Genomic DNA, 27,249 nt, shown 5'->3' with positions numbered 1-27,249 from the left:
CTTTCTGGTTCATTGTGGCTGCAGTAGCTCCAGAAATCACAGCCATGCTTCAGACAGCAGGATAGAGGAAGGGCAGAAAAAGGGCTTGTGTACCTTTTTAGGGGTCTTTTTAAAACTACCGTCTGAATTTTACTTATATATTACTGGCTGAGACCTAGAGATATGTGTACACCTTACTGTGAAAAGAGTCCATTAGTAAGAAAAGGAGAAGAGTAGACACTGATGTAGGCAGCCATAGGTCTCTGCCACAGGTTACTATTCAATGCCATCTACTTTTGTTCTCAGCTGAGCATTTCTGTCTTCATTTCCTATCTTGATTTAGACATTCTGTCACTCTATGCTAGGTTAAAACTATTTTTTCTTTGTTTCTACTTATATTAATTAGGGTAAACTTAAAGAAGCTATAAAAAGAGGCCTTTAATTTTAATGGTTTAAAGAAGATAGAAGGTTATTTATCTGGCATATGAATCCAGTCAGTGCAGGCTGATGAGATAGCTATGCTGTGAGGTCAGTGAGTGTCTCAGGGCCCCTTTATCTCATGGGGTGTTGTAGTCATTTGCCTGCTCAGAACTGATTCAACACTATATTTGTGTTTCAGTCCACTGGAAGGGATAAAAAAAGTCTCATTCTAGAGAAAGTGGCCTGTCTTTTTAGTTAGAGGTGACCTGAAATTAGCATATGTTACATTTACTCACATCCCACAGGTTTGGCCATGTGGCCGTACCAACCTGCCAGAAAGACTGGGAAACAGAGACTGTAGTAGGTGGTGGTGTGTCCAAGAAGAAGCAGGGAGAGGATCTGGAAAAGATAACTGCTTCTGTTTTACATTCCAGTTCCTGTCTCTACTTCAGGGTACAGCTCAAGTGCCATTTCTGCAAAGAAGCTTTTTCGGAATCTTTAACCAAAACTAATGATGCTTATAACTAACAGTTATCTACTGCTGAATATTTGCCAGGAACTAGAGTGTGTGTTTCGGTTTAATGCTTTTAAAATTTTGACAAGATTGTGTCCACATTTCCACAGGTGGAAAATTACAGCTCACACTTATTAAACAAAGATTATAGGTCTAAAAAGTGCTGGAATTATAATCTCTACTTCTTCCCTTCCCTCCCCTCCCCTTTCCTCCCCCTCTCTCCTTTCCTTCCGTATTTTTTTTCTTCCTTCCTTCCTTCCTTCCTTCCTTCCTTCCTTCCTTCCTTCCTTCCTCCCTTCCTCCCTCCCTCCCTCCCTCCCTCCCTCCCTCTCTTCCTTCCTCTCTTCCTCCTTCCCTCCTTCTCTTCCTCCCTTCCTTCCTTCCTCCCTCCCTCCCTCCCTCCCTCCCTTCCTCTCTTCCTCCCTCCCTTCCTTCCTTCCTTCCTTCCTTCCTTCCTTCCTTCCTTCCTTCCTTCCTCCCTCCCTCCCTCCCTCTCTTCCTCCCTTCCTTCCTCCCTTCCTTCCTTCCTTCCTTCCTTCCTTCCTTCCTTCCTTCCTTCCTTCCTTCCTTCCTTCCCTCTTTCTCTCTTTCTGGGAGTTTCCTTTATGCTAATTATTAGTAATGTGTCTCACTTTTCTCCCACATTGTGAACTTCCTGAAGCCAGGTCTGGTTCCTCTATTAGCCTTCATTGTATCTAGCAAAATAACTTGTGTGTAGGAGGCTTTCATTAAATATGTACTGAGTAAAAATAAATTATCAGCTAAAATAAGTTCTGAATTCACAGATAACATATATAAAGCCTCAGTTTGGATGAGATATCCATGCAGCCAGGAAACTGCAGTATATTCTCTTTGCATGAAAATTACAACAATAATCTTTAGCTACTACTTTCCTACAAGACTGCACCCATGCACTTAGAGTAGATCATATTTATCTTTGTGAAATTCTTTGATAATTTGACAAAAATTAGAATCTGTGAAACTAAAATATGTTTTCTTTTTAAATGCCTATATTTACATTTTTTAAATTAAGTGAGAGCAGGGGAAGCAGAAAGACAGATTCCTGCATGCACATGCACCCCAACCAGGATCCATCCAGTAAGTCCCCTATGGGGTGATGCTCTGCCCTTCTGGGGCATTGCTTTGTTGCTTTGCCCAGAATGCAAGCAATTTTTAGTGCCTGAGGTAGAGGCCATGAAGACATCCTCATGCCTTGGGCCAATTCACTTAAACCATGGCTGCAGGAGAGGAGGGGGAGAGAAAGAGAGAGGTGGGGGAGGGGTAGAGGAGTAGATGTTCATTTCTCCTGTGTGCACTGACTGGGAATCAAACCCAGGACATCCACATGCCGGGCTGACATTCTACCACTGAGCCAACTGGCCAGGACTTTATTTACTCTTTAAAGTTTGTGTTTGTTTCTTATGTGTTGTGTTTATCATTAAATAAGCATTAAAATTTGTATAAAAATCTCAATTTATTTGTGATGGGCAAGAAATGACTAAAGTAGCTATATTTATTTCCCATTAAACATTTATTGACTTGAGCTATGGGAGACCAATTAAGTATGTGATATCAATACAGAAAGCTGAAAAGCATTAGCTTTCCATATTTTCTATGATTCATTACAGGCCACAATCCATATTGAAAAGTAATTGACAAAACTGAAATTCTTTATAAAATACATTCTGAACATAGAAATTGAATTATATATTGTTTTCATCCTGAGGCTTTTCTCTCTGCTTTAAAAATAAAATTATATCAATGCATTTTTCTCAAGCCTATGGAAAAGTCGAGATAAAATGTCTCATTTCAAAAAAATGTATTCTTTAATTAGAATTTGAAACTCTGGATATTGTGTGTGTGGGTGCGCGCGCGCACGCACGCCTGAATGTATATGTTTGGTGTGTTTGGGGGGTGTCCATAGTTGGTAGTGGAGAAATTGGCTTAAATTGCAGTTATTTTATTAAGAAGAAGAACGCATTATAGTATATATGCTGTAAGTGCCCTGACCAGGGATCAAACTGGCAACCTCTGCACTTTAGGCTGAGGTTGCTCTGCACCAACCAAGCTATCTGGCAAGGGCACAGGATATATATATTTTATACTATAATATTTTCTGAGGGATCTTATAAAAAGAGCCTAGTACAATGACTAACACAACTTAGTTCAAATATTGGTTTTGCTCCCTTTTAAAACTATGACCTTGAGTTTGATACCCTCTCTGAGCCTCATTTTTTTTCTTTTTTCTGTAAAACAGAGAAAGATCAGTTTGGTATCAGTTAAACCACCAGGTTTTCACTAAGCAAATTGTGTACAATGCAATAAGGGAAAAGTTAAGAGCCTCAAGATAGTGCAAGGAATTAAGACAGACACATTAATACTCAATTAGGAAACAGATTTTTGTTGGTTTTAGAATTAGACCTGAGATGAGTTCTTGGCCCTTTTTAGTTATGTGACCTTAAGCGCTTTCTTCATCTCCACCTCTACCGAGTCACCATCATCTAATTCCTGTAATTCTACGACAGCCTCCTAATCAGTGTTCCTGCTCCTGCTCTCTAAACAGCAGCCTTAGTGATCTTTTAAGAATGTAAATGAAATCTTCCATGCTCTAATTTAAAGTCTATATTGTCTTTCTATGACAGCTAGAATAAAATTCAGACCCTACCCTCTGGCCTAAATACCCTGCTAGATCTAGTCCCTGGCTACCTGTCCGATTTATCACCAGTTTCTCCTTTGTCCCTTGTGTTCTTGGTCTTTCTCATCTCAATTCAGATGTCTCTCCTCACCGTCTTCCCTTATCGCCTATGTTCAGTAGCTCTCTTCCCTTGTACTCCCTTCCCTACCAATCAGCTTTTGTCTTCACAGCACCTACCCTCAGAAATCTTGTTTATTTATTTGTTTTCTTTTTTATTGCATTTCTATTCTTCCCCAACAAAGTATAGATCCATGAGGCAAGTATCTGCACATACATTTTTTATTTCAGTGGTCCCTCATCTATCATGGGTGTTAGGTTCCAGAAACCCCAGTGATAGGCGAAAATCCACGAAGTAGAGACCTTATATTTATTTTATATATATATATGTATATATTATATATATGACTTTATAACCCTTCCCCACACCCTTATAAACCTTTTTTACAGTTATTAATCTTTCCCACACTCTTATAAACACTTCCTATGCATTTTCCATACGTGCGAGTCTGTCTACTCATCTGTTGTATGCTACTTATTTTATTTTGACTTTTAATATATTTAATATATTTTTATATTGTTTTTAAATTTTTAAGCTAGAAAATGCTTATTTTACTATAAAAATAATTAAAATAATACATATATAAAAATACCTATATACCGCAAAATCTCATGATATAGCGAAAAATCCGCGATACAAAATTAGATGTATTCAATTAAAAAATCTGCAGTACAGTGAGATCTTGAAAAGTGAACCGCAATATGGCAAAGGACAACTGCAGTTCTGTTTTGTGTTCTATTGACAACTGGAATACTTGATTCACAGATGTGCTCAATTACCATATTTCCCCATGTATAAGACACACACTTTTACAAAACATTTGGGTTCTAAAAACTGGATGTGTCTTATAAGGTGGTTGTAGATTTTTTTTTACTTGAGTTTATCGCTTTTTAGCACTTGTTTTTGTGCTCATTGTTGAAGAGTGCTTTGTCATCAGACACAGATGAGGACAAGCTAATAGATGGGAGTTTTGACAGTGATGAGAAATTGTATGAATTTCATGATGAATAAAACTTGAGTTCAATAACTTTATGTAATACCCTTTTTTTCAAATTCTGGGCCCCAAAATTAAGGTGCATCCTATACATGGGAGCATTTTATATTATATGATACATGGGGAAATACTGTATATTCTATCATGAAGTGATTTTGTTTTCACCTTCCATTCCTTATCTGTCAACACTTAAAATACACTTTAGTATTTAGGACAGCTTTAGATATAAAACTTTTATAGAACAGTTTTAGATATATTTATTGTTTAGAACAGCTTTAGACATATCATGAAGTAGAACGAAGAGTTCCTGTATGCTCAGCATACAGTTTCTCATATTATTAACATCCTACATTTGTTTGGTACATTTGTCACACTATAGAACTGTATTTTATTAACTAAAACACATAAGTTATTCGAATTTTCCTAGTTTTTACCTGATGTCTTTTTTCTGCTCCAGGATGCCGTACAGGATGCCACATTTTCTTTCATTGTCACGTCTCCTTTGACTTTCCTTGGCTATGATCGTTCCTCAGACTTTCCTTGTTTATGATGACATTGACAGTTTTTGAGGAGTACTGTAGAATTTTGTAGAATGTTCCTCTACTGGAATTTTTCTGACTAGTTTGGGGTTATGTTTTTGTTTTGTTTTGTTGTGTGTATGTATGTATTTTGTGAGAAAGACAACAGAGTTTAAGTGTATTCTCATCACATCACATCAAGGGTACATACTACCAATATAATTTCTCACTGCGGATGTTGAGTCTGATCTGCTGGCTGAAGCAGCATTTGTTAGTGTAAAGTTGCTCTTCCCTGTTCTCACACCACGGATATGATATCATGATGAGCAGCCCATCTGAAGTAAAACTAAGTTAGATTCCTACATTGCCACATGATCAATAATAAATTGCAAATAGATAAAAAATATAAGTATAAAAATTTATTGTAAAAATATTGAGGTGTCTACTTGTGTATTATTTGGGTGAGGAAGATAATCTCAGTGAGAAACTCCTTAAGTAATAAAGAAAAATATAATTATAAATAAATATAAAATTTTAGAGTATGGCCAAAGTTAGCATAATAATGAGAAAAGAAATATTATACTGAGGTAAAAGTACCTGCAACATATATTACAAATTTTAATAAATTGAGCATGTGCCAGGTGGTCTTCAAGGTACAATACATCTTTTATTTCACTTAATTTTCAAAACAATTCACAAAATATGTACATTTACTTTCCCATATTACAGATAACCCATATTTCCTATATTTCCCATATAACCTCTCTGGGCCTTATAAAATGAAGGCCCAGAGAGGTTAAATAAACTCTGTGAGGCTACAGATCTAGTTAGTGAGGGACAGAGTGACATTCAAACACAAGGCAGCCTGGCTCCCGGGCCTGTGCACCTTACCACTGTGCAATATTGCTACAAGTTGACAGGAAAAATCCAGAAAACCTAATAAGAAAGAAAAAGAACAATATATATATATATAGTTTTAAAATATATACATACCAGAAAGTATAAGAATGAATGTAAGGCATTCATATTGGAAAGAGTACTCAGGAATGCCAGTAGTAAGGAAAATACGAACTTTAAACAACAAGGAAATACCATTTTCTTCAAATTGGCAATAATTAAGATAATTGATATCACCCTGTTCTGGTGAGGATTTGGAAAAATGTAAATTTTTATGCTTTACTAGTATGAATATGAATGACTAGAATATTTTTGAAATGTATTTTTAAAAAATCTATTATAATTACAAGTACATATACTCTTGGATCTGGCCAATAATATTTAAATTTTTTTCTTGTGAAATGCTAACACACATAGAGATGAGTATGTAAACATAAACATAAAGCTTAACAATTATTATTAAACAAACACATGTGTACTTGCTAGGTAAAAAAGTAAATAATTTCAGAAGCTTCTTTTGTAACTCCTTTCCATAAAATATTCTTCTTTTCCCACTTTCTTCACTCTCCTAACTTTCCTTTGTCTTTTTTTTCACAGCTTAAGCTTAAATGGAATAAATATTATAGTGTATATTCTTCTGTGTCTGGTTAACAGTATGTTTGTGAGATCATCCGTATAGTACATATAGATGCAGTTTGTTTATTTTCATTTTCTTAACGTTAGCAATGGGTCTTCTTAGGCAAAACTAGACGGACTCACATGACCAGAACAGGCCACACAAACTGTTGACATCATCCCTTTGTGGGACATAGCACAAAAAACTCAGCATGCCAGTGGAGTGACACTTGTTTACCTTCTGAAAATGGTCCCACAGAGCCCACACAACAGACAAGAACAGGAGCTAATCTTCTTTAGCCCTTCCAAATGACCACTCCTGTGAGGAGAGAAGACTCAGAGACTTGGGTACAAAGGATACACAATCTTAGATTCTCCCTGTCCCAAAGTTGAACCAATAACTTTTTCAAAAACAGATTTATGGATTCCAGCAAAAGACATGCATTCTGGGAAATCCAAAGGGCTCATTCATTCACAGCCCTCCTGGTCCCAATGTAGTGTTCCAATCAAGTCATTTTCACCATAAACAATCATTTCAATAACACAGCTGACATCCACTTTTACTAGGTTTTATAGGAATGAAGTAAGAAAACTAACGCAAGGTCAAATTTGTCCATAGAAAAGGAGAGAATGTTTTTGTTCACCCTTTAGTCACAGCTATACTACATTTTTTGTTCCATGAGATAGAGAACTTGTTTGATTCTGCATTTTAGCTCTTATGAAAGTGTTGCTTTGAGTTTTCTATACCTGACCCGTGGTGTACAGGCACACAAATTTCTGTTGGGTATATATCAAGCAGTGTAATTGTTAAGTCAATGGGCATGTCTCTTTTCAATTTTGGTAGGTAACACTCAACTGATTACCACAGTACCAGTTTACACTGTTACAAGCAGCTTGTCAGAGTCCCTGATACTCCACATCCTTTTCCATTCCTGGAATTTCCATTTTTTTAATGTTAATCATTTGGGGATGCATGGTTTAATTTGGATTTCCTTATTTATTATATTAATTGTTTCATATATTTATAGGCCATTTAGATTTTTTTCTTTTGTGAGTTGCCCATTTAAGTCTCTTTTCTGTGTTTCTATTGTTTTGGGAGGTCTTTATATATTCTGGGTATGAGCCCTTTGTCAGTTACATGTGTTGAAAATATGTTCTGTCACTTGAAATTTTGTGTTTTCATTCCATTATGATGTTTTGTATAAATATATTGACAAGCAGAGTTGGTAATCAAAATATTTAACTATCGATACAATGTGGTGATTGATAAATCATAATAGTACACACCTGTTGATTATCAGACCCTTTAAAAAATTACAGCATCACTTAGTATGGTCAAAATTATAGAAGAAGTAACAGGAAACATCAGCCAATAAAATAATTGTTGGATTTGTTGTGTACGTCCTTATTACCACATATTAGGATCAATTAAACTTGAGGGATGTCTGATAAATTTGATGAGGAAAGCATGCTACAGTGTTGTATATATGGTTCCATTTATTAAAAAGAGTGCATTTAGGCTGATTTATGTTTTTGAGCATTGAGAAAGAAATGCAGAGATACACACTAAAACATTAATCTTGTCTATTTATGATGGGTAGAGTTGGAGGCAGTGGTGTTGGGAGAAAGTCTATTAACTTTTTTTTATGCACCCCTGAATGTTTGGTTTGCTATAAACAGCATATGTTAATATTTTTAAAAGGTAGAGTTATAATAAAACTCATGAAGAATTAAATGAATAAAGAGGCTACCTTCTTGTTATTCCCATAGCCCTTTGTACTAATAGGAAAATTAAAGCAATTTTTGGCTCTTCATTCAGAGTAGGTCCATGTAGATCAAAGACATGTCATCCAGATGACTACTGAGAATTTTCAGCCAAACTTCACCATTATTACCTAATCAGAGTGAAATAAAGAACAAGAAATCAAGAATAAAGTTACTCATTTTAAAATGCCCAATAGCAGAATTTGTGAGTTCTGATACCTCAAATCTTCCTCTATTTTACTATAAGCTTCAGGGGGGCAGGGCTGTTTGTTTATTTCATCATTGTGTCCTCCATTTCAAACTTAGTGCATACATATAGCAGATAGTCAGTAAATGCTACTAAATACATGACTAAATAAACATCCATTTTAGGATGGCAGTTAAATAGTTGGTTATTTCATTAATTGTTCTTTGGTATACAAATATTGATCGACTTATGACCTACGCAACTTATGACCATTTGACTTTACGACCACAATCGCTAGCCACGACTGCTCCGCGTCTGGCAGCGCAAGCATTGCGCAGCTGGGCAAACGACAGTGCAGACCAGCTTCCAGCAGCACTACCATCTCCGTGTGCACCATTTCAACTGTTATCCCAGACTCGGTACAGCAATTTGTGTTTTGTGCCTTGGATATTTTTCATCAAACCCCTCCCAAGATGTCTACCAATAGGAAATTGTCTTTGCAAATATTAAACCAGTTGTACTGGTAATGCAGTGTTTTACTTAAACCTGACGAATATAAAAATAAGAAACAAAATGGTGTAGAGATGATACAAAAGGTGTAGAGATGATATAAAATGAACAAAGAAAATTATGATATATAACAATAATGAAAGAAAATTATTATAAAATATGACTTAAAGATTTTTATAACATCATTTCACAGTACTGTACATATTGCCTACTCAACTTACGACCAATCATGTTATGACCAGTCTGTCAGAACCAATCATGGTCGTAAGTCGAGCACTAGCTGTATCTATATTTGGTTTTAATTTACAGGGCATCGTGCCATTACCTCTGCTTATTCTGTGATCATGTGGCACTGTGATTACTTTGGGTATTTGTTTCCCCAACAGTTTGTGAATTACTTAGAGAAAAGGTCTAATTTTTATTCATGTTTTCCTTTCTATCTTCCATAGAACAGCTAATAACAGAAAATTCTGAATATAATTCCCATTTCTGTGAAGTGTTAAAAAATGTGTTTTATTCTTCCAGATCACTCCTTTGAATAGCATGACTCCAATGAGTATTAGACTACACCAATAAACAACTCATTGATTCTATTACCTGTTCACCATTCCTCTGATGTCACTTTTGATCCCATGCCCACTTTATATTTTGTGGTACATAATTATAATCAGTCTACTCATTTTTTCTAGCATACACCCTCAACTTATTTGTCTCATTTCTTTTTGAAATACTTGTGTAGTCTCTACACTTTCCTCATAGGATCCTTTTCATTCATAAGGCTTCTTATGTATGTTAATGACTCAAGAAATTATATATCATGCCTGAAACTTTTTCTTAAAATTAAACTCATATTTGGCCCTGGCCAGTTGGCTCAGTGGATAGAGCATCAGCCAGCGTATGGATGTCCTAGGTTCAATTCCCGGTCAGGGCACACAAAAGAAGCAACCTCTGCTTCTTTCCCCCTCCCTCTCCCTCTTCTCTCCCTTTTCTCTCCCACAGCCAGTGGCTCTGTTGGTCCGAGCATCAGCCTCAGGTGCTAAAAAATAGCTTGGTTAATTCAAGCATTGGCCCCAGACAGGGGTTCCCAGATAAATTCTCCTTAGGGTGCATGCAGGAGTCAGTCTCACTATCTACCCTCCTTTCAAAAAACAAAACAAAGTAAAACAAACAAAACAAAATTCATTTTCATGTGTCTACTTCTCATCTTCACTTGGATGGCCATGGTCATCTTAAACATAGCATGTCCAATACTGAATTTATTTTTTACCCTCACCCCAAATCTGCCCCTGTAGCAATCTTCCCCATCTCAGTGTCAATTTTACCTTTGCAGTTACTCAGTTCAATTATAACTCCTTTTCCCCCCTCACACTTAATTTCTAATTTATTGGACAGTCTGGTTATAGCTAATATCAAAATATATCTAATATCCAAACTCTTTACTTACATCATTATAACCCTGATCCATGCCACCTTTACCCATGACCTAAGTATGTGTACTCTCTCCCTTGCTTCAGCCTACCTCCCCATACTTCAGCGCTCAACCCAACATTGGGATGATTATGTCAAAACTTAATTTATGGCACATACTTATCAAAACCCTGATATAACTTCCCATCTCATCTAGAGTTAATCTGGCTACTCGTCACCTCTATGACCTTATTATATACATCTTGTCTCCCCTGCCCATTTTACTCTAGAGGTAGTTGGGCGGATTCCGCTTACACGCAAGAATAAAGGTTTACCTTAAAATAAACCGACACTGATATATGTGAGGAGATAAAATCAGTCTTTTTCTTTTTTTTTTTTTTACAGGTACAGAGAGAGAGAATCAGAGAGAGGGATAGATAGGGACAGACAGACAGGAACGAAGAGAGATGAGAAGCATCAATCATTAGTTTTTCCTTGCGACACCTTAGTTCATTGATTGCTTTCTCATATGTGCCTTGACCGCGGGCCTTCAGCAGACCGAGTAACCCCTTGCTCGAGCCAGCGACCTTGGGTCCAAGTTAGTGAGCTTTTTGCTCAAGCCAAATGAGCCCGTGCTCAAGCTGGAGACCTTGGGGTCTTGAACCTGGGTCCTTCCACATCCCAGTCTGATGCTCTATCTACTGTGCTACCACCTGGTTAGGCTAAATCAGTCTTTATAACTGAAGCTATGCTGGGTTTTACATATGAAGAAGTCATATGCCAACAAAATATCTAGCAACCATCTCAGAGACTTTTTAAAGAGACTACAAAGTTCTCTGAGTTCATGAAAATTCTGTTTTTCAATCCACATATGCTAAGTGTGATAAGATCAATGTAGAAGGCCTGTACATGTGTGTGTGTGCGTGTGTATATATATATATATTTTAATTTTATTTTATTAATTTCTTATAAGGTAAATTACTTTTTATAAAAATATAGTTAACCATTGAAAGTGATTAATTAAAATTTGGAACTGATATCTGTAATTACTGATTTTTTTGGTTTAGGCCACCATTTTCAATCACAGAAGAATTTATCCTGAGATTCAACAAAACAAAAAATATAGAAGAGAAGAAAGTATTGTTGGACCTAGCTAGAAAAACCATTCTCAAATGTAAGGTAATGCTACACTATTTGATTACTTGGTATTGAATTTTCTCTTCTAGTTGGTGACGATTACTTTTTCTAAAATATTAAAACAAAAAATAAGAATACACTTTTATTTAATTATAAGTAGGCATAGTAAAAATACTCATGAAAATTAAATTTAAAGTTTATAACCAAATAATTCAATGTCAAATGGCTTTTGGGGTGAAAATTCCCCATATATTAGGGAATATAGCAGCTGACACTAGTTGAAGAGCCCACAGCAAAATATCAAAGGCTGACAAATAAATTTTTGATGATAAAACTCCACTTTTTCTTCCCATTTATGGTGAAGTAACCAGAGTTTTTTAGCAATGTGATATCATACTAATTTCAGTTGAATCATATTTCATTAAAATACTTTTCCTTTTAAAATTAGAGATGCACGCGTTGGTGGAGAAATAAGATGAAAATGGAAGAAATCCATAGAAAATAAAGAGTGAGAATTATTTTCAACAAATAACTAATAATATTACTCAGAATGTCATCAAACATTCTCTATATTTTAATACAGTGTACATAAAGGGTCAACAAATAAAAGCAATAAAAGCAAAAATAAAAAACATAAAGTTTTATACAACTCTAGCCACAGAGCATCAACCTCATAGAATGACTTTGAAAACACAATTAAGGGATAATCTAAATAAATAAATAAGTAGTACATTATTGTTTGCCTCATTCATGTTTCCTGTCATAGAGAAAACTGGGTCTCAGGACCTTGGGCACTGGGAGTCATGTGCATCTTCCTGCTGCCTGGGCTGAAATAACATATCTGGCTCAGTGCGAAGGAGAAATCCAGGATGGTACGTGCTCTAACTAATTACCCTGTTTCCTAGATTAGCAGTGAAGGCATAATTTGAGACCTTTCATATTTAGAAATTGTGTGGGATCTAAGAAAAATTTGCATATCTCTATCAAAATACCTGACAGTGTTTCATTATACAAGTTCTTTTTGAAATATTGGATTAATGAATTTGCTTAACTTTTTAATTACAAAAGTATTTTAAAGTCTTTTGCTCAGCACAGTCTTTATTGCTTCTTTTCTAAAATTAGTAACTAATTAAAAAGTACTATAAAGTGTCGTTTAGTGATTTTTTAATTACAATAGGGACTATATTTGATTCTGCATTTTATAATTCTTCTAAAACATTTACCAAATGGTTGTTAATTTTTCACTTATTTTAAACAGCCATTTTCCTCATCATCTTTCATTTAACGTCTCACTTATGTGTCTTTTTTTTTTAATCTTAAGTAAGAAGAGAGGAGGCAGAGAGACAGACTTGTGCATGTGTCCCAACTGGGATCCACCCAGCAAGCCCATTATAAGGCAATACTCTGCCCATCTGGGGCTGTTGCTTTGTTGCTCTGCAACCAAGCTATTTTAGTGCCTGAGGTGGGGCCATGGAGCCATCCTCAGAACCTGGGGCCAGCTTGCTCCAATCAAACTATGGCTGCAGGAGAGGAAGAGAGAGATAGAGGTAGAGAAGGGAGAGGGGGAGGGGTGGAGAAGCAGATGGTCGCTTCTCCAGTGTGCCCTGACTGGAATATAAGCCCAGGACATCCACATGTTGGGCCAATGCTCTACTGCTGAGCCAACTTGCCAGGGCCTTATGTGTCTTTTTTCAAACTACCCTCCAACCAATCTAAAAAAGAAATTAAAAACCATTATTTTTAAGGAGGTAAAATTCCTTCTATCATTATCTTAAATTTTATGCGTATCCTTTTAAAATGAGTTTTTAAATGTTAAGTGTGTGAGGTCAGAGAGTATTTCCCCAAGTAGACTGGGTTTTGCAGTGCTGTCTGGAAACTTTCAAGTAACAAGAAGCATAAGAAGGATTTTGTGTTTAACTCGCCTGTATGGCACTACATCACAGAGTCATCCACAGCCTGACCTCTAGTAAATGTTTAAATAATAGGGAAGTAAACACTCTTGGCTTACCAACAGCCAGCAGCCACTTGCTCTTTCTTGTCTGCTAAATGTCAGCTTTGCTCAGGTATACTGCAGTCATGTGATTCAGAAGAGGACTGGCCTTTCCAGTCTAAGGGGTGAAATTTGGTTGATCTAAACTAATCAAGGCAACACCCCTTTAACCATCAGTGATTAGATCAGGGGAACCACAAGGCCTGGTCCTAATCAAGAGATATGAAGACAGATGAGTCTGTTTGGAACACCTATTTTTTAAATTGTATTTGAAAAAGACATGCTCGAGAATAAAGCGCCCCTTCCCTCCCACTGCTTCTCTTGATGCTTCTCTAAATGGCATGGCAGGAACACAATGTCTGGTGCTTAGGCAGCCATAACAGTCATTTTGTACCTAAGGGGAACCAGCAGACAAAACAACATGCATACGAAGTGCAGTTATATTAGCCAGCCTTGGATCCTTTCCCACCTGTGTCTTGTGAAGTTATAAGCATAATTGTTTTGAAGACATTTAGTTGAGTTTTCTGTTACTCACAAGCCAAAAGCTTTTAACTCATTAAGATACTGAACTCCAAATAAAATCCTTGAGGATATGTCTTCTTACCAGCTCCACAACTGAAACACTCTCCTAATCAGTGTGCTCTTGTCTAGACATTCCTCATGCTACTGTTCACCCTCTGCCATTCAGCATTCAGCAGTGACCACTCTAAACTCTAAATAATGTCTGGTGTCTTCTGATTACCCTTAAAAGAAGTTATTGCTTGATATCCCATAGGGCTACCAGGCTCCGAATGATCTGGCTCTTCGCTACCTTCCCTACTTATTCATCATGCTCCGTCCTGCTGGTCTCCTTCCTACCCCTTGAACACGTCAGGGCTTTTCCTTTCTCAGGTCCCTGAATTGGCTGTTCTTTCTCAGATATTTACATGACAGGTCCTGAAAATCTTTGTAAAGACTTGAGGTTCAATTCTTTTAGGGCCTTAGCTCTATATTCATCCTTGTTCAATTCCACTGGGCCCCATTTTCTCTGCCTTGATCACCTACTCTTCTCCTTTATAGCATTTATCTTTAGCTCCGTCTTTTGTCATCTAATTCTCTCCCATTTCCCACACTATTATGTATGTGGCCTGGTGATCTATTTTGAGTTGGCTGGAACAGCTGGAGCTCCTTGGGCATTTCTCTCTCTCATCTTTAATCATCTCTGTCTCTATACTCCTTCCAGCTTGGTGACTTCTAAGTAGCTGGACTTCTTACATGGCAGCTTAGGGTTCTGGAGCTCATATCTTGAGAGAAAGATCCAAGTGGCAGCTATATGGCCTTTTCTGACCTGGCCTTGGAAGTCATGCAGTGTTACTTCTGCCACAGTCTATTAGTTAAAGTAGTCACGAGGCCTGATCAAGTTCAAAGGGAAGGAGTCAAAGAAATGGACTCTTTATGGGAGGAGTGTCAAAGAAATGGTAAATATTTTAAAACTACAATCTGGTCTTGTGATTGAGCCAATAGTTAATTGTAAGACTTAATTGTGGCATGGAGAAAACAGCATAATTTGTAAATCATAAAGTTTCTACTTTTTAATTTTTCAGAGTGTTTAAATATGCTTTTTGCTTCCATGGACCATGCTTACTTTGATTATGATCATCTACCTGCCTTATTTTTTCTTGCGGAATCACTCTTATATAGACTCTGTTGTGATGCATTCCTAAAGACATACTTATATTCAGTTGAAATAAAGCTGGCAAAGGTATGTTTTAAAATATTTTTAAGGTGACGAAAGACAATTTGACTTTGGGTGAGGGGTATGCAACATAATAAAATGTCAAAATAATCTGGAGATGTTTTCTCTGAACATATGTACCCTGATTTATCAATGTCACCACATTAAAATTAATAAAAAAAAGAAAAAAATATTTTTAATTGCGGAATTTATTACACGTAGCCACATGACATCTAAAGAGTCCACTTGGTTTTATTATACAATATTCTCTTATTTGGTGACTATTTCAGTCTTTTCTAGATGTGGGCAATACATTATTGCTTGATATCCAAACAGAAATAGTTTGAGAAAATATACTGTATTTCCAATTATGTAAGAAATAATATTCAATTAAAAATCAGTTTATTCTTATATCTGAGCACATATATCTATTCTCTTCTCTATTTTAAGGATTTTAAAATGCCACTTTTCCATTTAAAAATGCCAACATAACCTTAAATGCTTGCTCAATTATTTTTTTAGGTGACAGAGACAGAGAGAAGGACAGATAGGGACAGACAGACAAGGAGAGAGATGAAAAGCATCAATTCTTCATTGTGGTACCTTAGCTAGTCATTGATTGCTTTCTCATATATGCCTTGACCTGGGGGGCTAAAGCTGAGCCAGTGACACCTTGCTCAATCCAGTGACCTCGGGCTCAAGCCAGTGACCATGGGTTCATGTCTAGCATCTCATGCCCACGCTCAAGTTGTTGAGCCTGCATTTAAACCAGCAACCTTGAGGTTTCGAACCTGGGTCCTCTGCATCCCAGGATCATGTTCTATATGCTGTACCACTGTCTGGTCAGGCACTTGCTCAGTTTTTTTAATGTTAGCTCAAGTTGAGATCAGTTGATCTCTCAGTATTCCAAGTCATTTTAGAGCTGTCAGATGGAAAATTATCTTCAAGTAGCTCATGTTTTATTATCTCCTGGACTAAATGTCATGTGTTTCTACCTGCTGTGATAATTATGGTTGCTTGCTGCAAAATTTTTTTATTTGTCAAAGAAATTTAGCTTAACTAGTGGTTTTATTACAAAGAAAAGAAAAGCTAAAAGAGAAGAAAAGAAGAGGGTAAAGACTGAAGGAAGGAAATAGGGGAGAGCAGAGAAAGAGAAAATGGCAAGCAGAGATTTAGTCTAGGAGGCAAAGCTTGAATTGTTAAGCCACAGAGAGAATGTGTCCACAAAGAAGACATGAAGCAAGATGCACAGAAAATTCTAGAATTTTTTAGAGATATATAAAGATAGATATTTTTTCAGTGAAAATCTAGCCTGTCAGAATATTATAAATGAAAAATTTTAAAACCATTTTTCCAAGAATAGCTATAAATATGGACAGCCTCAAGATCCAATAAAACTCATGACCAAATGGCATGTGATTATTCAAACTCATGACGGTGATTATTCAAACTGATAGGCTTTTCATGTATTTTTCTATTTTTCCCCACATTAAATTTAAAGCATCAATTTTTATTTCAATATCAATCTCTAATTCTTTGACAAAATCTTAAATTATTTTCTTCTGACTTTCAGTCTCTTGGAGAAGCACAGTACCATATCAAAGTGGTGTATATGAAGAGATACCTTAGGTGTGCCTTATAAACATTTTATTTTTATTTTTTAAGTCTATAAATGGTTCATATTTCTAATCTATGGATACACTTAAAATATTGATAATGCATTCTCAGAATTTATTTTACTGATAGAGTTTTGTGATAAAAATATTTGGAAAATCACTGCTGTAATAAAAAGGTCATAATTTTTGGCACAATATACACAGTTCTAGGTTCAAAGTCTAGTAATGCCACTCATTTGTTTAATAGGTGTGGGTGAGTCACTGATACTGAATAGAATCATTTAGAATTTCTTTTACTTGTAGAGCTACTCATTCCTTGCATTGTTGTTAAGAGGTTGGATACACATATAGTATGATAGTGATATTCTTGTTATTTGATTCTTTATAAACTAATGATTTGTCAACTTAGGCTCTTAGGTTTTCTTTATTTCTATATTTTGTGAGGTTTTTTGACCATTTGCTCTAAAATCTTGAACATCATATGATTTTGAAAATATTTCATTTTCTTTAGTGTAGGTGGAAAAAAACTTTCAGCTATACATGTATTTAAACATCACAGAAGTTTATTTAATAATGACTTGTTTTTTCATGAGCAAATGGGTTCTTAGTCCAGAATACTATGAAAAGGCAGATTATTTCCCAAAACTATCTACAGCAATGTTTTTCAAACTGTTTTAAATGAGACCCATAGGAAGCAATATCATTTGCATGGTAACCCAGCAAACATATTAATGCACACTCGTTTATACGCTGAAACAAGGAGCTGGGCAATATCTTATGATATTTTCTTTTCTCTTTTATTTAAAAATTCCCTCTCGATCGATTTCATGACTCACTTAAAGGGCATGACTTGCAATTTGAAAAATACTGGACTAAAGGACATAGAACAAAAATATCATTCAGCATTGGTTATTATATGTAATGTAGGGATGATTTATAAAAGTTTGTTCAGCTGAACCAGTATTTCGACCTTGATAGAAATGTTTTAAAATTATTCTAAAGTGCACAGTCTCAAGAGTTTGAAATTGAATTGTTCCACCAAAAGCAAATGTAATAAGAAAGTGGTTTATTTTCTTTATGGTTTTTAAACATTTATTGATGCAAGACAAAAATGCCTTTTTTTTTTTCTTTTTTGACAGATTAGCTATTTGGTCTTCTTAAGAATTTTTATATATTTCCTGCATGATCACCTACAAAATTTTGAACAACATTTACATAGGCTTCAACCATATTTATACGGTAGACTTTTATTTTCTATACTTATATATGTTTTGTTATATTTTGAGAATCTCAGACTGTCACTACAAAGAGTATAAGCTATATTTTATTTTTCTTGAAAAATAATAGGTATATTATTGAAGAACACAACTTCTCGACTAGATTACATGGGCTTTTGTGTTTAACTTTTCTGCTTAATTACTTCTACCACCTCATCTGACTAAGTTCCTCATATGTAAGGGTATCTACCTCTCTAGATTTCAAGGAATTTAAATTTATATTTTAGTTAGGAAACAGGGTGGTATTGAAGATGCTGGATTGGAGCAGGAAGAGAGTGGATGTGGAGGTCAACTTGCTATGATATCAGTACAGGCAAGAGATGTTAAATCTATGAACTATTAATATGAGAATAGAATAGAGTAAAATAGCTTTGAAAATGCTTAGAGAAAAGACACTGGACCTGGTATTTACTTGGATCTAGGCTATGTATAAGGGAAAGTGAGGAATTCAAGAGGAATCTTAAGCTTTACATATTAACTAATAGGTTCAAGATACTGTGCTCTAAACGAGAAAACTTTGGAGAGGTATTAAACATATTGAATGTGAAGTTCACACAGGCATATATACAAAGGTAGCAGGTGGAAGCACAGATTTTGGATTCGAGAAATAAATGAAGCCTGGGATTCACTTATTTCATGGATATTAACATAGATAAATTGAAAGTCTTCCATAGTAACATGGCTGAGACAACCTGAGTGTGGGAGGTGGTGGTGGGTATAAATTTCTTTCTAGGAACAAAGTCTTGGGGAACATAAACATTTAACAGACTACTGGAGTAACAGACATCAGTAAAGGAAACTAGAGGGAAATAGGTGGAAGTATTGGCATAAAAACACAAAGAAGAGGGGAATTGAGAGAAGATCAACATTACCAAGAGCAGAAGAAGTCTTAAATACTAGGGGGACTGAGAGTGATGATGGGTTTCTGCAATCAGAAAACCACATTAATCTTGGGAGCGTCTCAAGTGAAGAGGTAAAAGCACAATTCAGACTGAATGTAAACAGAGTGATGGGAAAGTTTGAACATAAGACAGAGATGGCAAACTGTTTCAAACAACTTGGCTAAAAAGGGAAGGAAAAGTATGTCAATAGTTTGGATTAAAAAAAAGGTCAAAGAAGAGAAGATTAATATATTGTAGGATAAAAGATGAAGAGACTAAACATACAAGAAATGGAATAGTATTTGATGGAAGTTATGGAGGAAGGAACAGAAAGTAGTAGTGCAGGTGTTCTGAAGACTGCATCACTACTGCAAATTCTGACAAGTAAGAAATCAAGACAAGGCTTTAGACTGGGAGCAATTCGTGCCTATCATATTTATTATAAATCCTTTCTTTAATTCCTTATAGTGGTCAGCATAGTGTTTCATCAAATATTCTGATGATTGTGGCAAGTAAATTTTGAGAAATTATTTATATAAAACCTCAAGTTTTCACTTGAGCCTGTTAATATGGATATATTCTAAGAAAACTAACATTCTTGTTTTATATAAAGATGAAATACCCCAAATTTGCCTTCTTATCAAATACTGTTAAATACAGCCTTACTGTGCTCGCTTCGGCAGCACATATACTAAAATTGGAAATACAGCCTTACTTAGGCTAGATCTGTTTTCAACAACAGATTGATTCCTACCTGAGGCTGTTAGCAGATGCTGCCTATCCACATAGCAATTCAGTAATAAATAGGGTACTGCAAATTTTCCCACTCTGTCAATGAATTGAAACTCAAAGATGTCTAAAAGTTTATAAAAGAAACAGCACAAAGATGGTTTTGTTAAATATCACATAGTCTTAAGTGACATAATTGTTGCTATATTATATAATATATACTTTTAAATATTAATGACATCTTGAAAAGGAATAAAAATAGATAATGTTGGGTTAAGGGCAGTGACATTAATTTGTAAGATCACAATTTTAAAGTATACATTATGAATATAGTATCTATTATAACTTTATTTCTTTTCAGCTGAAAATTTCCAAGCATTGTGTGCAGTAACTATACTTAATTGGACATTCAGCCATTATTGAATTGCTGTTCTGAATTATATAGTAAATTTTTCTGTACGAAATATATATAAAATATTTACCTTGTAGTTTTTTATTCTACCACAAGGGGGCACACATAACATTATAAATCTTGAAGGTTCAGCAGAGGAGTACTGAATTTAATTATATAAATATTTTAATAACTAAAAGACAAATGAAACACTGTGCAAGGTATTAATGAAATATTTCTCACTAATTTTTATTCATACAATAGCACTTTCTTTATGTGATGAATCATATTACAAGTACCCAAACATCTTTTCAAATGTGCAGTTTATTCTGAAAATGATGGAAATTATATGTGAAAGAGAATTATTATCTGGATCGATTTTTAGCCCTGTGGAAAGCAAGAAACAATATAAGGACGTAGATTCTGATACGGTGAGTCTATCCTAGTGCATGATGAATCAAATTAAGATTACTGTGATTAAATATTTGTGCTTGTCAATTTAGTAAGCATAGCTGAAGATGAGTTTAGCTGGGGGAGGAGGGAACAGCAGAGACACTAAATTCATGCAACCATGAGCAGCAATTAATAGGATTAGTAGTGGGATATCAATATGCATCACTACTGCTATAAGTAGTACAATACCATAATACTTCCTTCCTTATAGAGTTCATCTCATCTGTTTATATGAGAACTGCAACATAATTTAGTTTGACTTATAAATGAACATTTTAAGACCTACATTTTTATTAAAGAGAAAGTGGGTAAAATTTAGGTTATTAATGAGAGTGTGGATCAAATAAGTTTGCAAATATGATGTATATGATTGCTCGCTTATAGTTTGCATTGGATGTGGGGGACAGGCTGTAAGCAGGCAGGGTCATTATAGCCTAAGGCTTAGTTCTAGACTAAGCCTTTCCCACCCTTTTAATATTAAGATCTTTTCAAAACTAAGCCTTTCCCCACACCTTTGACTGTTGCATAATGTGGGATGGTGCACTCTCATGAGGAATCCCATTATGCCTCAGATAAGTGACTTTGTATCAGAGACTTCCTTGTTTGTATGTTGGATTAAAGGTTTTGATTTCTACACTATAAAATGGGGCAGAGGAGCCCATGCTGGAGGAGAGAAGAGAAAGGCCACATGGAGGAGAGGAGAAGTATCCAAGATGGAAGAGTGCTGAAGGAGAAGCCAGTTTGTGCAGAGTTTGTGCAGAGAGAAGGAGATGGGGAACAGAGGTGAATAAGGCTGGTGAGGTAGAAACCTTTGATTCTAGGAAACTTGGATAAGTCAGTGGCTTTGGGAGCTCTGAATGGAAAGGGAAGAGTTTTCTCACTGTGTGTATTTCTTGTCTGCCAGATGCAAGCTAGGATTAAAGCTAATGGCCCACCAGTCTTTGGCTTCATTGTTTCATTACCGTTTGTCCGAATCAAATGCAAACCTGCACAGGCCAGGCGGCTGTGATGATGGCTGTGGCTACTGGCTTTACAGAGAGCAAGTGTAATATTTTTATGCTTCCATAGTTCTTATGCAATAACACAATATGCTATTAAAGTCAACTAAAAGTTTTTAAATGGTTCAAAATTGAGGAATTAAAATAATCCCTAGTATATGAAAAATCTCCTTTTAATGTATAACTTAGATATTTGTCATTAACATTAGAGAAAACTAGTTATCCTAATACATAATTCCTGGGTATGTAATAAATAATAATGCAAATGTATTATGCAAACAAAAGTATAATGAGCTATGTAATTGTTTATATAACATATGGACTGATGTACATCAAATGACATATTTCAGTCTGTAGGATTCATAATATTTTTATTCCATTTCCTTACATTGTATGGCCAGTAGCTATGGCCACCATCACAGCTGCCTGGCCTGTGCAGGTTCGCATTTGATTCAGACAGATGGTAATGAAACAATGGAGCCAAAACTGGTGGGTCATTACCTTTTAATCCTAGCATGTACTCGGCGGGCAAGACATACACACAGTGGGAAAACACTTCCCTTTCCATTCAGGGCTCCCAAAACCACTGACTTATCCAAGATTCCTAGAATCAAAGATTCCTACTTCACCAGTCTTATTCACCTCTGTTTCTTATCTCCTTCTCTTTGCACAAACTCTGCACAAACTGGTTTCTCCTTCAGCATTCCACCATCTTGGCTGCCTCTCCTCTCCTCCATGTGGCTTTTCTCTGCTTGCTCTCCTCCAGCATGGTCTCCTCTGCCCCATTTTATAGTGTAGAAATCAAAACCTTTAATCCAATATACAAACAAGGAAGTCTCTGATACAAAGTCACTTATCTGAGGCATAAGGTCTTCCATAGGCTTTATGATATGTAAATGACCTGATTTCTCTTTTTTACTTCCTTTTTTCTGAGTTTTATTGTCTGGAAAGGGGAATGAGATTTCCCCCCCTACTTTCAATTATTAATTAATTAATTAATTCTCTGTGGAATCATTAGTATGACCATGAAAGTTAGTGTACAACATAATAACCAAGTTCTAAATAATGACAAAAGTTCAAACAAAAGGTATTTATGTACCAACACCTCTAGAAGGAGGGACTGAGACATTAGTCTTTAAACCTTATTTCACATGAACCAGTACTATAAATGACTTTTACAATGTCTAGGTGCGACAAAACCCAAATCATGGAAGTAGAGGATTTCAAGTACACACAGAATAGTAAAGATTATAGACAGACAGATAGATGAGACAGACAAGAGTTCTCAAACTAAAACTGACTCCTCCTATTTCACAGACCTGAGTACAACTTGACACACAAACAAGACAATTACAATACAGAGACACGGGTATGACACATAAATAGAACCTGATTAAACTTAAGAGCAGAGTTGTTACTTGGCCCTTAACCCTGAAGACAATGAACACAGAGCACAATTAGGATGGCAAGACCTTACAGAGGACAAAACAGAGAAACAAATTCCATTCTATTTAAGTTTAAATGAGCACTCTTTACATATTTCAATTTCAAAGCAACAATGCCCAGAACATTTAAATACAGGAATGAAACCATTTTATTTAGTGCAATATTAGAGTTGGCATTTCCAATTTTTGCTTGCAATAACTTAATTTAAGCCTCAAAAGGACCACTCTTGGCTATCTTAAGTTGATAACATTTCATAGATTTATAAGCATAGGCCGATCACTTAGCCAGAATTTACCACAGGGGGGCTATTCTAAGGAACAGACAGTGTGTTATCCATTCTGTTACAATATCAGACAAACACTGAAACAGAAACCAGAATCAGACAAACCAGAGAGGAACCTGTAACCTGTTATATGATATTGTAAACTGGGATTTTAGCACACAGCCTTCTAGGTTGACTGAAGAAGGGAAAGGATGGCTACTGAGCTGCTGGGATTTTAAAAGTGCCCTTTATTTTTATTTTTATTAATTTTTATTTTTATTTTTTTTGTATTTCTCTGAAACTGGAAACGGGGAGAGACAGTCAAACAGATTCCCCCATGTGCCCGACCGGGATCCACCCAGCACGCCCACCAGGGGGCGACGCTCTGCCCACCAGGGGGCGATGCTCTGCCCCTCTGGGGCGTCGCTCTGTTGCAACCAAAGCCACTCTAGCACCTGGGGCAGAGGCCAAGGAGCCATCCCCAGCGCCCAGGCCATCTTTGCTCCAATGGAGCCTCTGCTGCGGGAGGGGAAGAGAGAGACAGAGAGGAAGGAGAGGGGGAGGGGTAGAGAAGCAGATGGGTGCTTCTCCTATGTGCCCTGGCCAGGAATCAAACCCAGGACTTCTGCACGCCAGGCCAACGCTCTACCACTGAGCCAACCGGCAAGGGCCTATTTTCATTTTTTACATTGAGGTTGTGGTATGACCCTTCCCATTTTTACAGCCTGCACAGGGTCTGGAGAGATGTTAATTCTTTTATTGTCACTGTGGCCTTTGCCTCAGAGCACTGAACTCTGTTCCTGTTTTATTTTCCTATCTAGTGCCTCTACATTTTACCAAAGTAATTCACCAAGGTAATTACCAAGGTAATCCACCAAAGTTTCGTGGAATATAGTACCTGTCCTCTACAAACTGTTTTAGAGAGTTTAAAAGAAAAAAGAAAAAGAATACCCTGGCTGGTTCACTCAGTGGTAGAGCATTGGCCTGGTGTATGGATGTCCTAGGTTCGAATCTCAGTCAGAGCACACAGGAGAAGCGACCATCTGCTTCGCCACCCCTTCCTTTTCTCTTTCTCTCTCTCTCTTCTCCTCTCCTGCTGACATGGCTCAATTGGTTCCAGCAAAGTTGGCCTTGGGCACCGAGGATGGCTCCGTGGCCTCTGCCTCAGGTGCTAAAAAAATAGCAAAGTTCCTGAGAATGGAGCAAGGGCCCCTGATGGGCAGAGCATCACCCCCTAGTGCACTTGCTGGGTGGATCCCGGTTGGGTAACATGCAAGAGTCTGTCTCTCTGCCTTCCCTTCTCTCAGTAAAATTAGAAAAGAAAAAAGAAGAAAACTATCCTACTCATTTCATGTAAATGCATTTCCTAAACTGTACAAGAACAAAATAAGAAAAATAAAATTATTGGGCCTATTCACCTATGAAAAAAAATTTAAATTCTAAATAAAATAATGAATTTAATTCATCAATACATTGAAAAACATACTGTGATCATGAAGTAGAGTAAATTCTAGAATGTAATGTTACTCTACATAACAACCACTTACCAACGTTTCCCATCTTTTTATTTTATCAGATTAGCAGAGAAAAAAAAATGACAACAGATACAAAAAAATGTAGAAAAAGCATTTTATCAAGTATTATTCATTCATTATTTTAAAAAAACTTTCAGCAAAAAATATAGGGAATTTTCTTAATCTGATAAAATGTGTGTATCAGTTTTGGTAATTTACATTTTCCCAAAGTTAGGAGTTTATTCACAAATATACCTATGATCCTACCCAAGTAAGAGAAGCAATGCTCTTCATATTGTAGCAAAATGGAATTTACCTGCTTTTTACAGCTTCTGTATTTACCTGCCCAGCTTCTGTTCCCTGGAACTCTGCTCCCCTCACATAGCTTGACCACTCCTGCACATCTGCACTTCTCTCCTTCTCCAATACAACCCGTCTCTTCCAGTCAAATGTGGGTAAATATATTGAGTGTTTGTAACCCATGTCCCAATAAATTCTGATATTTCTTAGGATATTTATTAGAGACGTAAGAGTCTTCAAAACATGAAATATCCATTGATGTAATGACCATTTGTGAAATTGCTGACCACTTAAACTGTTTCACCTACAAACCCTATTGTCCATACCCACTCCTATCAAAATTTTGGCCATCCACTTGGAAAGATCCAGTACTCAAATACAGTAGAAATATATTGGAAAATCTTGCAAAAAAAAGTGGAAGTTCATGAAAGTGATGAGAGTAATGTTGGTGAACTGCCGGATCTATGGGCGAAGTCACTAATGAAGGAGGATCTCACAGAGTCAGAGCAGGTAACCAACAAAAAATAAAAATAAAATCAATGAAAATGATAATTAATGCTTGTAAAGGAAATAATTTAGTTTTAAAGGATTAAGAGAGGGCCATGGCAAAACTGGATCAAACCCTTCAAAACTTATGGAAATATGATCCTACTGCAAAAATAAAATGCAAAGTGATACAATGAGCTATATATAAAGTCTCCACAAATTAAGATAACTTATCAGAATTAGCACACAGTTGTGATTGTAATCTAAAATGTGTTAAATATAAGATAAATTTAATTTCATAAAAAATATTTGGCAAAGGAGGCAAGAATATACAATGGAGTTAAGATAGTCTCTTCAATAAATGGTATTGGGAAAATTGGACATATATATGGATGAAAATGAAACTAGATCACTTTCTTACACCATACACAAGAATAAACTTAAAATGTATTAAAAACTAAGAAGTAAGTTGAAAAACCATAAAAATCCTAGAAGACATCATAGGAAGTAAAATTTCAGACATTTCTTATAGCAATATTTTTGCCAATATATCTCCTTGGACAAGGGAAACAAAGGAAAAAATAAACAGATAGAACTATATCAAACTAAAAAGATTTTGCACAGCAAAAGAAACCATCAACAAAATGAAAAGGGAACCCACTGAATGGAAGAACATATTTGCCAATGATACATCTGATAAAGTGTTAATGTAAAAAATATATATATATAAAGAACTTATACAACTCAACACCAAGAAGACAAAAAACTCAATTAAAAATAGGGCAAAGGACCTGAATAGACCCTTCTCTAAAGAGGACATACAGATGGCCAACAGACATGAAAAAATGCCCACCATCTCTAATCATCTGAGAGATGCAAATTAAAACCACAAGGAGATATCACTTTACACCTGTCATAAATACTATCATCAATAAATCAACAAACAAGTTTTGGCAAGGATGTGGAGAAAAGGGAACCCTCATGCACTGTTGGTGGGAATACAGACTAGTACAGCCACTGTAACAAACAGTATGGAGTTTTCTCAAAAAATTAAGAATGGAACTGCCTTTTGACCCAGTGATCTCACATCAGGGAATATATCTGAAGAAACCCAAAACACTATTTCAAAAGAATATATGCACCCCATGTTCATTGCAACATTATTTACAATAGCTAATATCTGGAAACAGCCCCATTACCTATTAGTAAATGAGTGGATACAAAAAGCTGTGGTACATTACACAATGGAATACTACTCAGCCATACAAAAGAAGGAGATCTTACCTTTTATGACAGCATGCACGGACCTGGAGAGCATTATGCTAAGTAAAATAAGTCAGTCAGAAAAAGACAAATACCATATGATCTCACTTATATGTGAAATTAAATGAACAAAATAAACTGATGTACAAAATAGAAACAGAGGCATGGACACACGGACCAGACTGACAGCTGTCAGAAGGGAGAAGGCTTGGGGGCTGAATGAAAGAAGGTAAA

The 27,249-nt window shown here is 36.0% G+C and overlaps 1 protein-coding gene across 1 annotated transcript in view; it reads left to right on the top strand.

Moving 5' to 3' along the window:
- Positions 1-27,249, top strand: part of TMEM232 (transmembrane protein 232) — a 222,839-nt gene that overhangs the window by 37,686 nt on the left and 157,904 nt on the right. The window contains exons 4-8 of the mRNA XM_066277857.1: positions 11,626-11,737; positions 12,462-12,567; positions 15,269-15,426; positions 18,155-18,254; positions 20,558-20,724. Of these exons, the coding sequence (XP_066133954.1) occupies positions 11,626-11,737; positions 12,462-12,567; positions 15,269-15,426; positions 18,155-18,254; positions 20,558-20,724 (643 nt within the window). The remainder of the gene's footprint in view (positions 1-11,625; positions 11,738-12,461; positions 12,568-15,268; positions 15,427-18,154; positions 18,255-20,557; positions 20,725-27,249) is intronic.

This window comes from Saccopteryx bilineata, chromosome 4 (genome assembly GCF_036850765.1).
Source record: "Saccopteryx bilineata isolate mSacBil1 chromosome 4, mSacBil1_pri_phased_curated, whole genome shotgun sequence".
NCBI lineage: Eukaryota > Metazoa > Chordata > Mammalia > Chiroptera > Emballonuridae > Saccopteryx > Saccopteryx bilineata.
The sequence above is the reverse complement of the archived record's forward strand: the minus strand, read 5'-3'. Positions and strand labels throughout refer to the sequence as shown.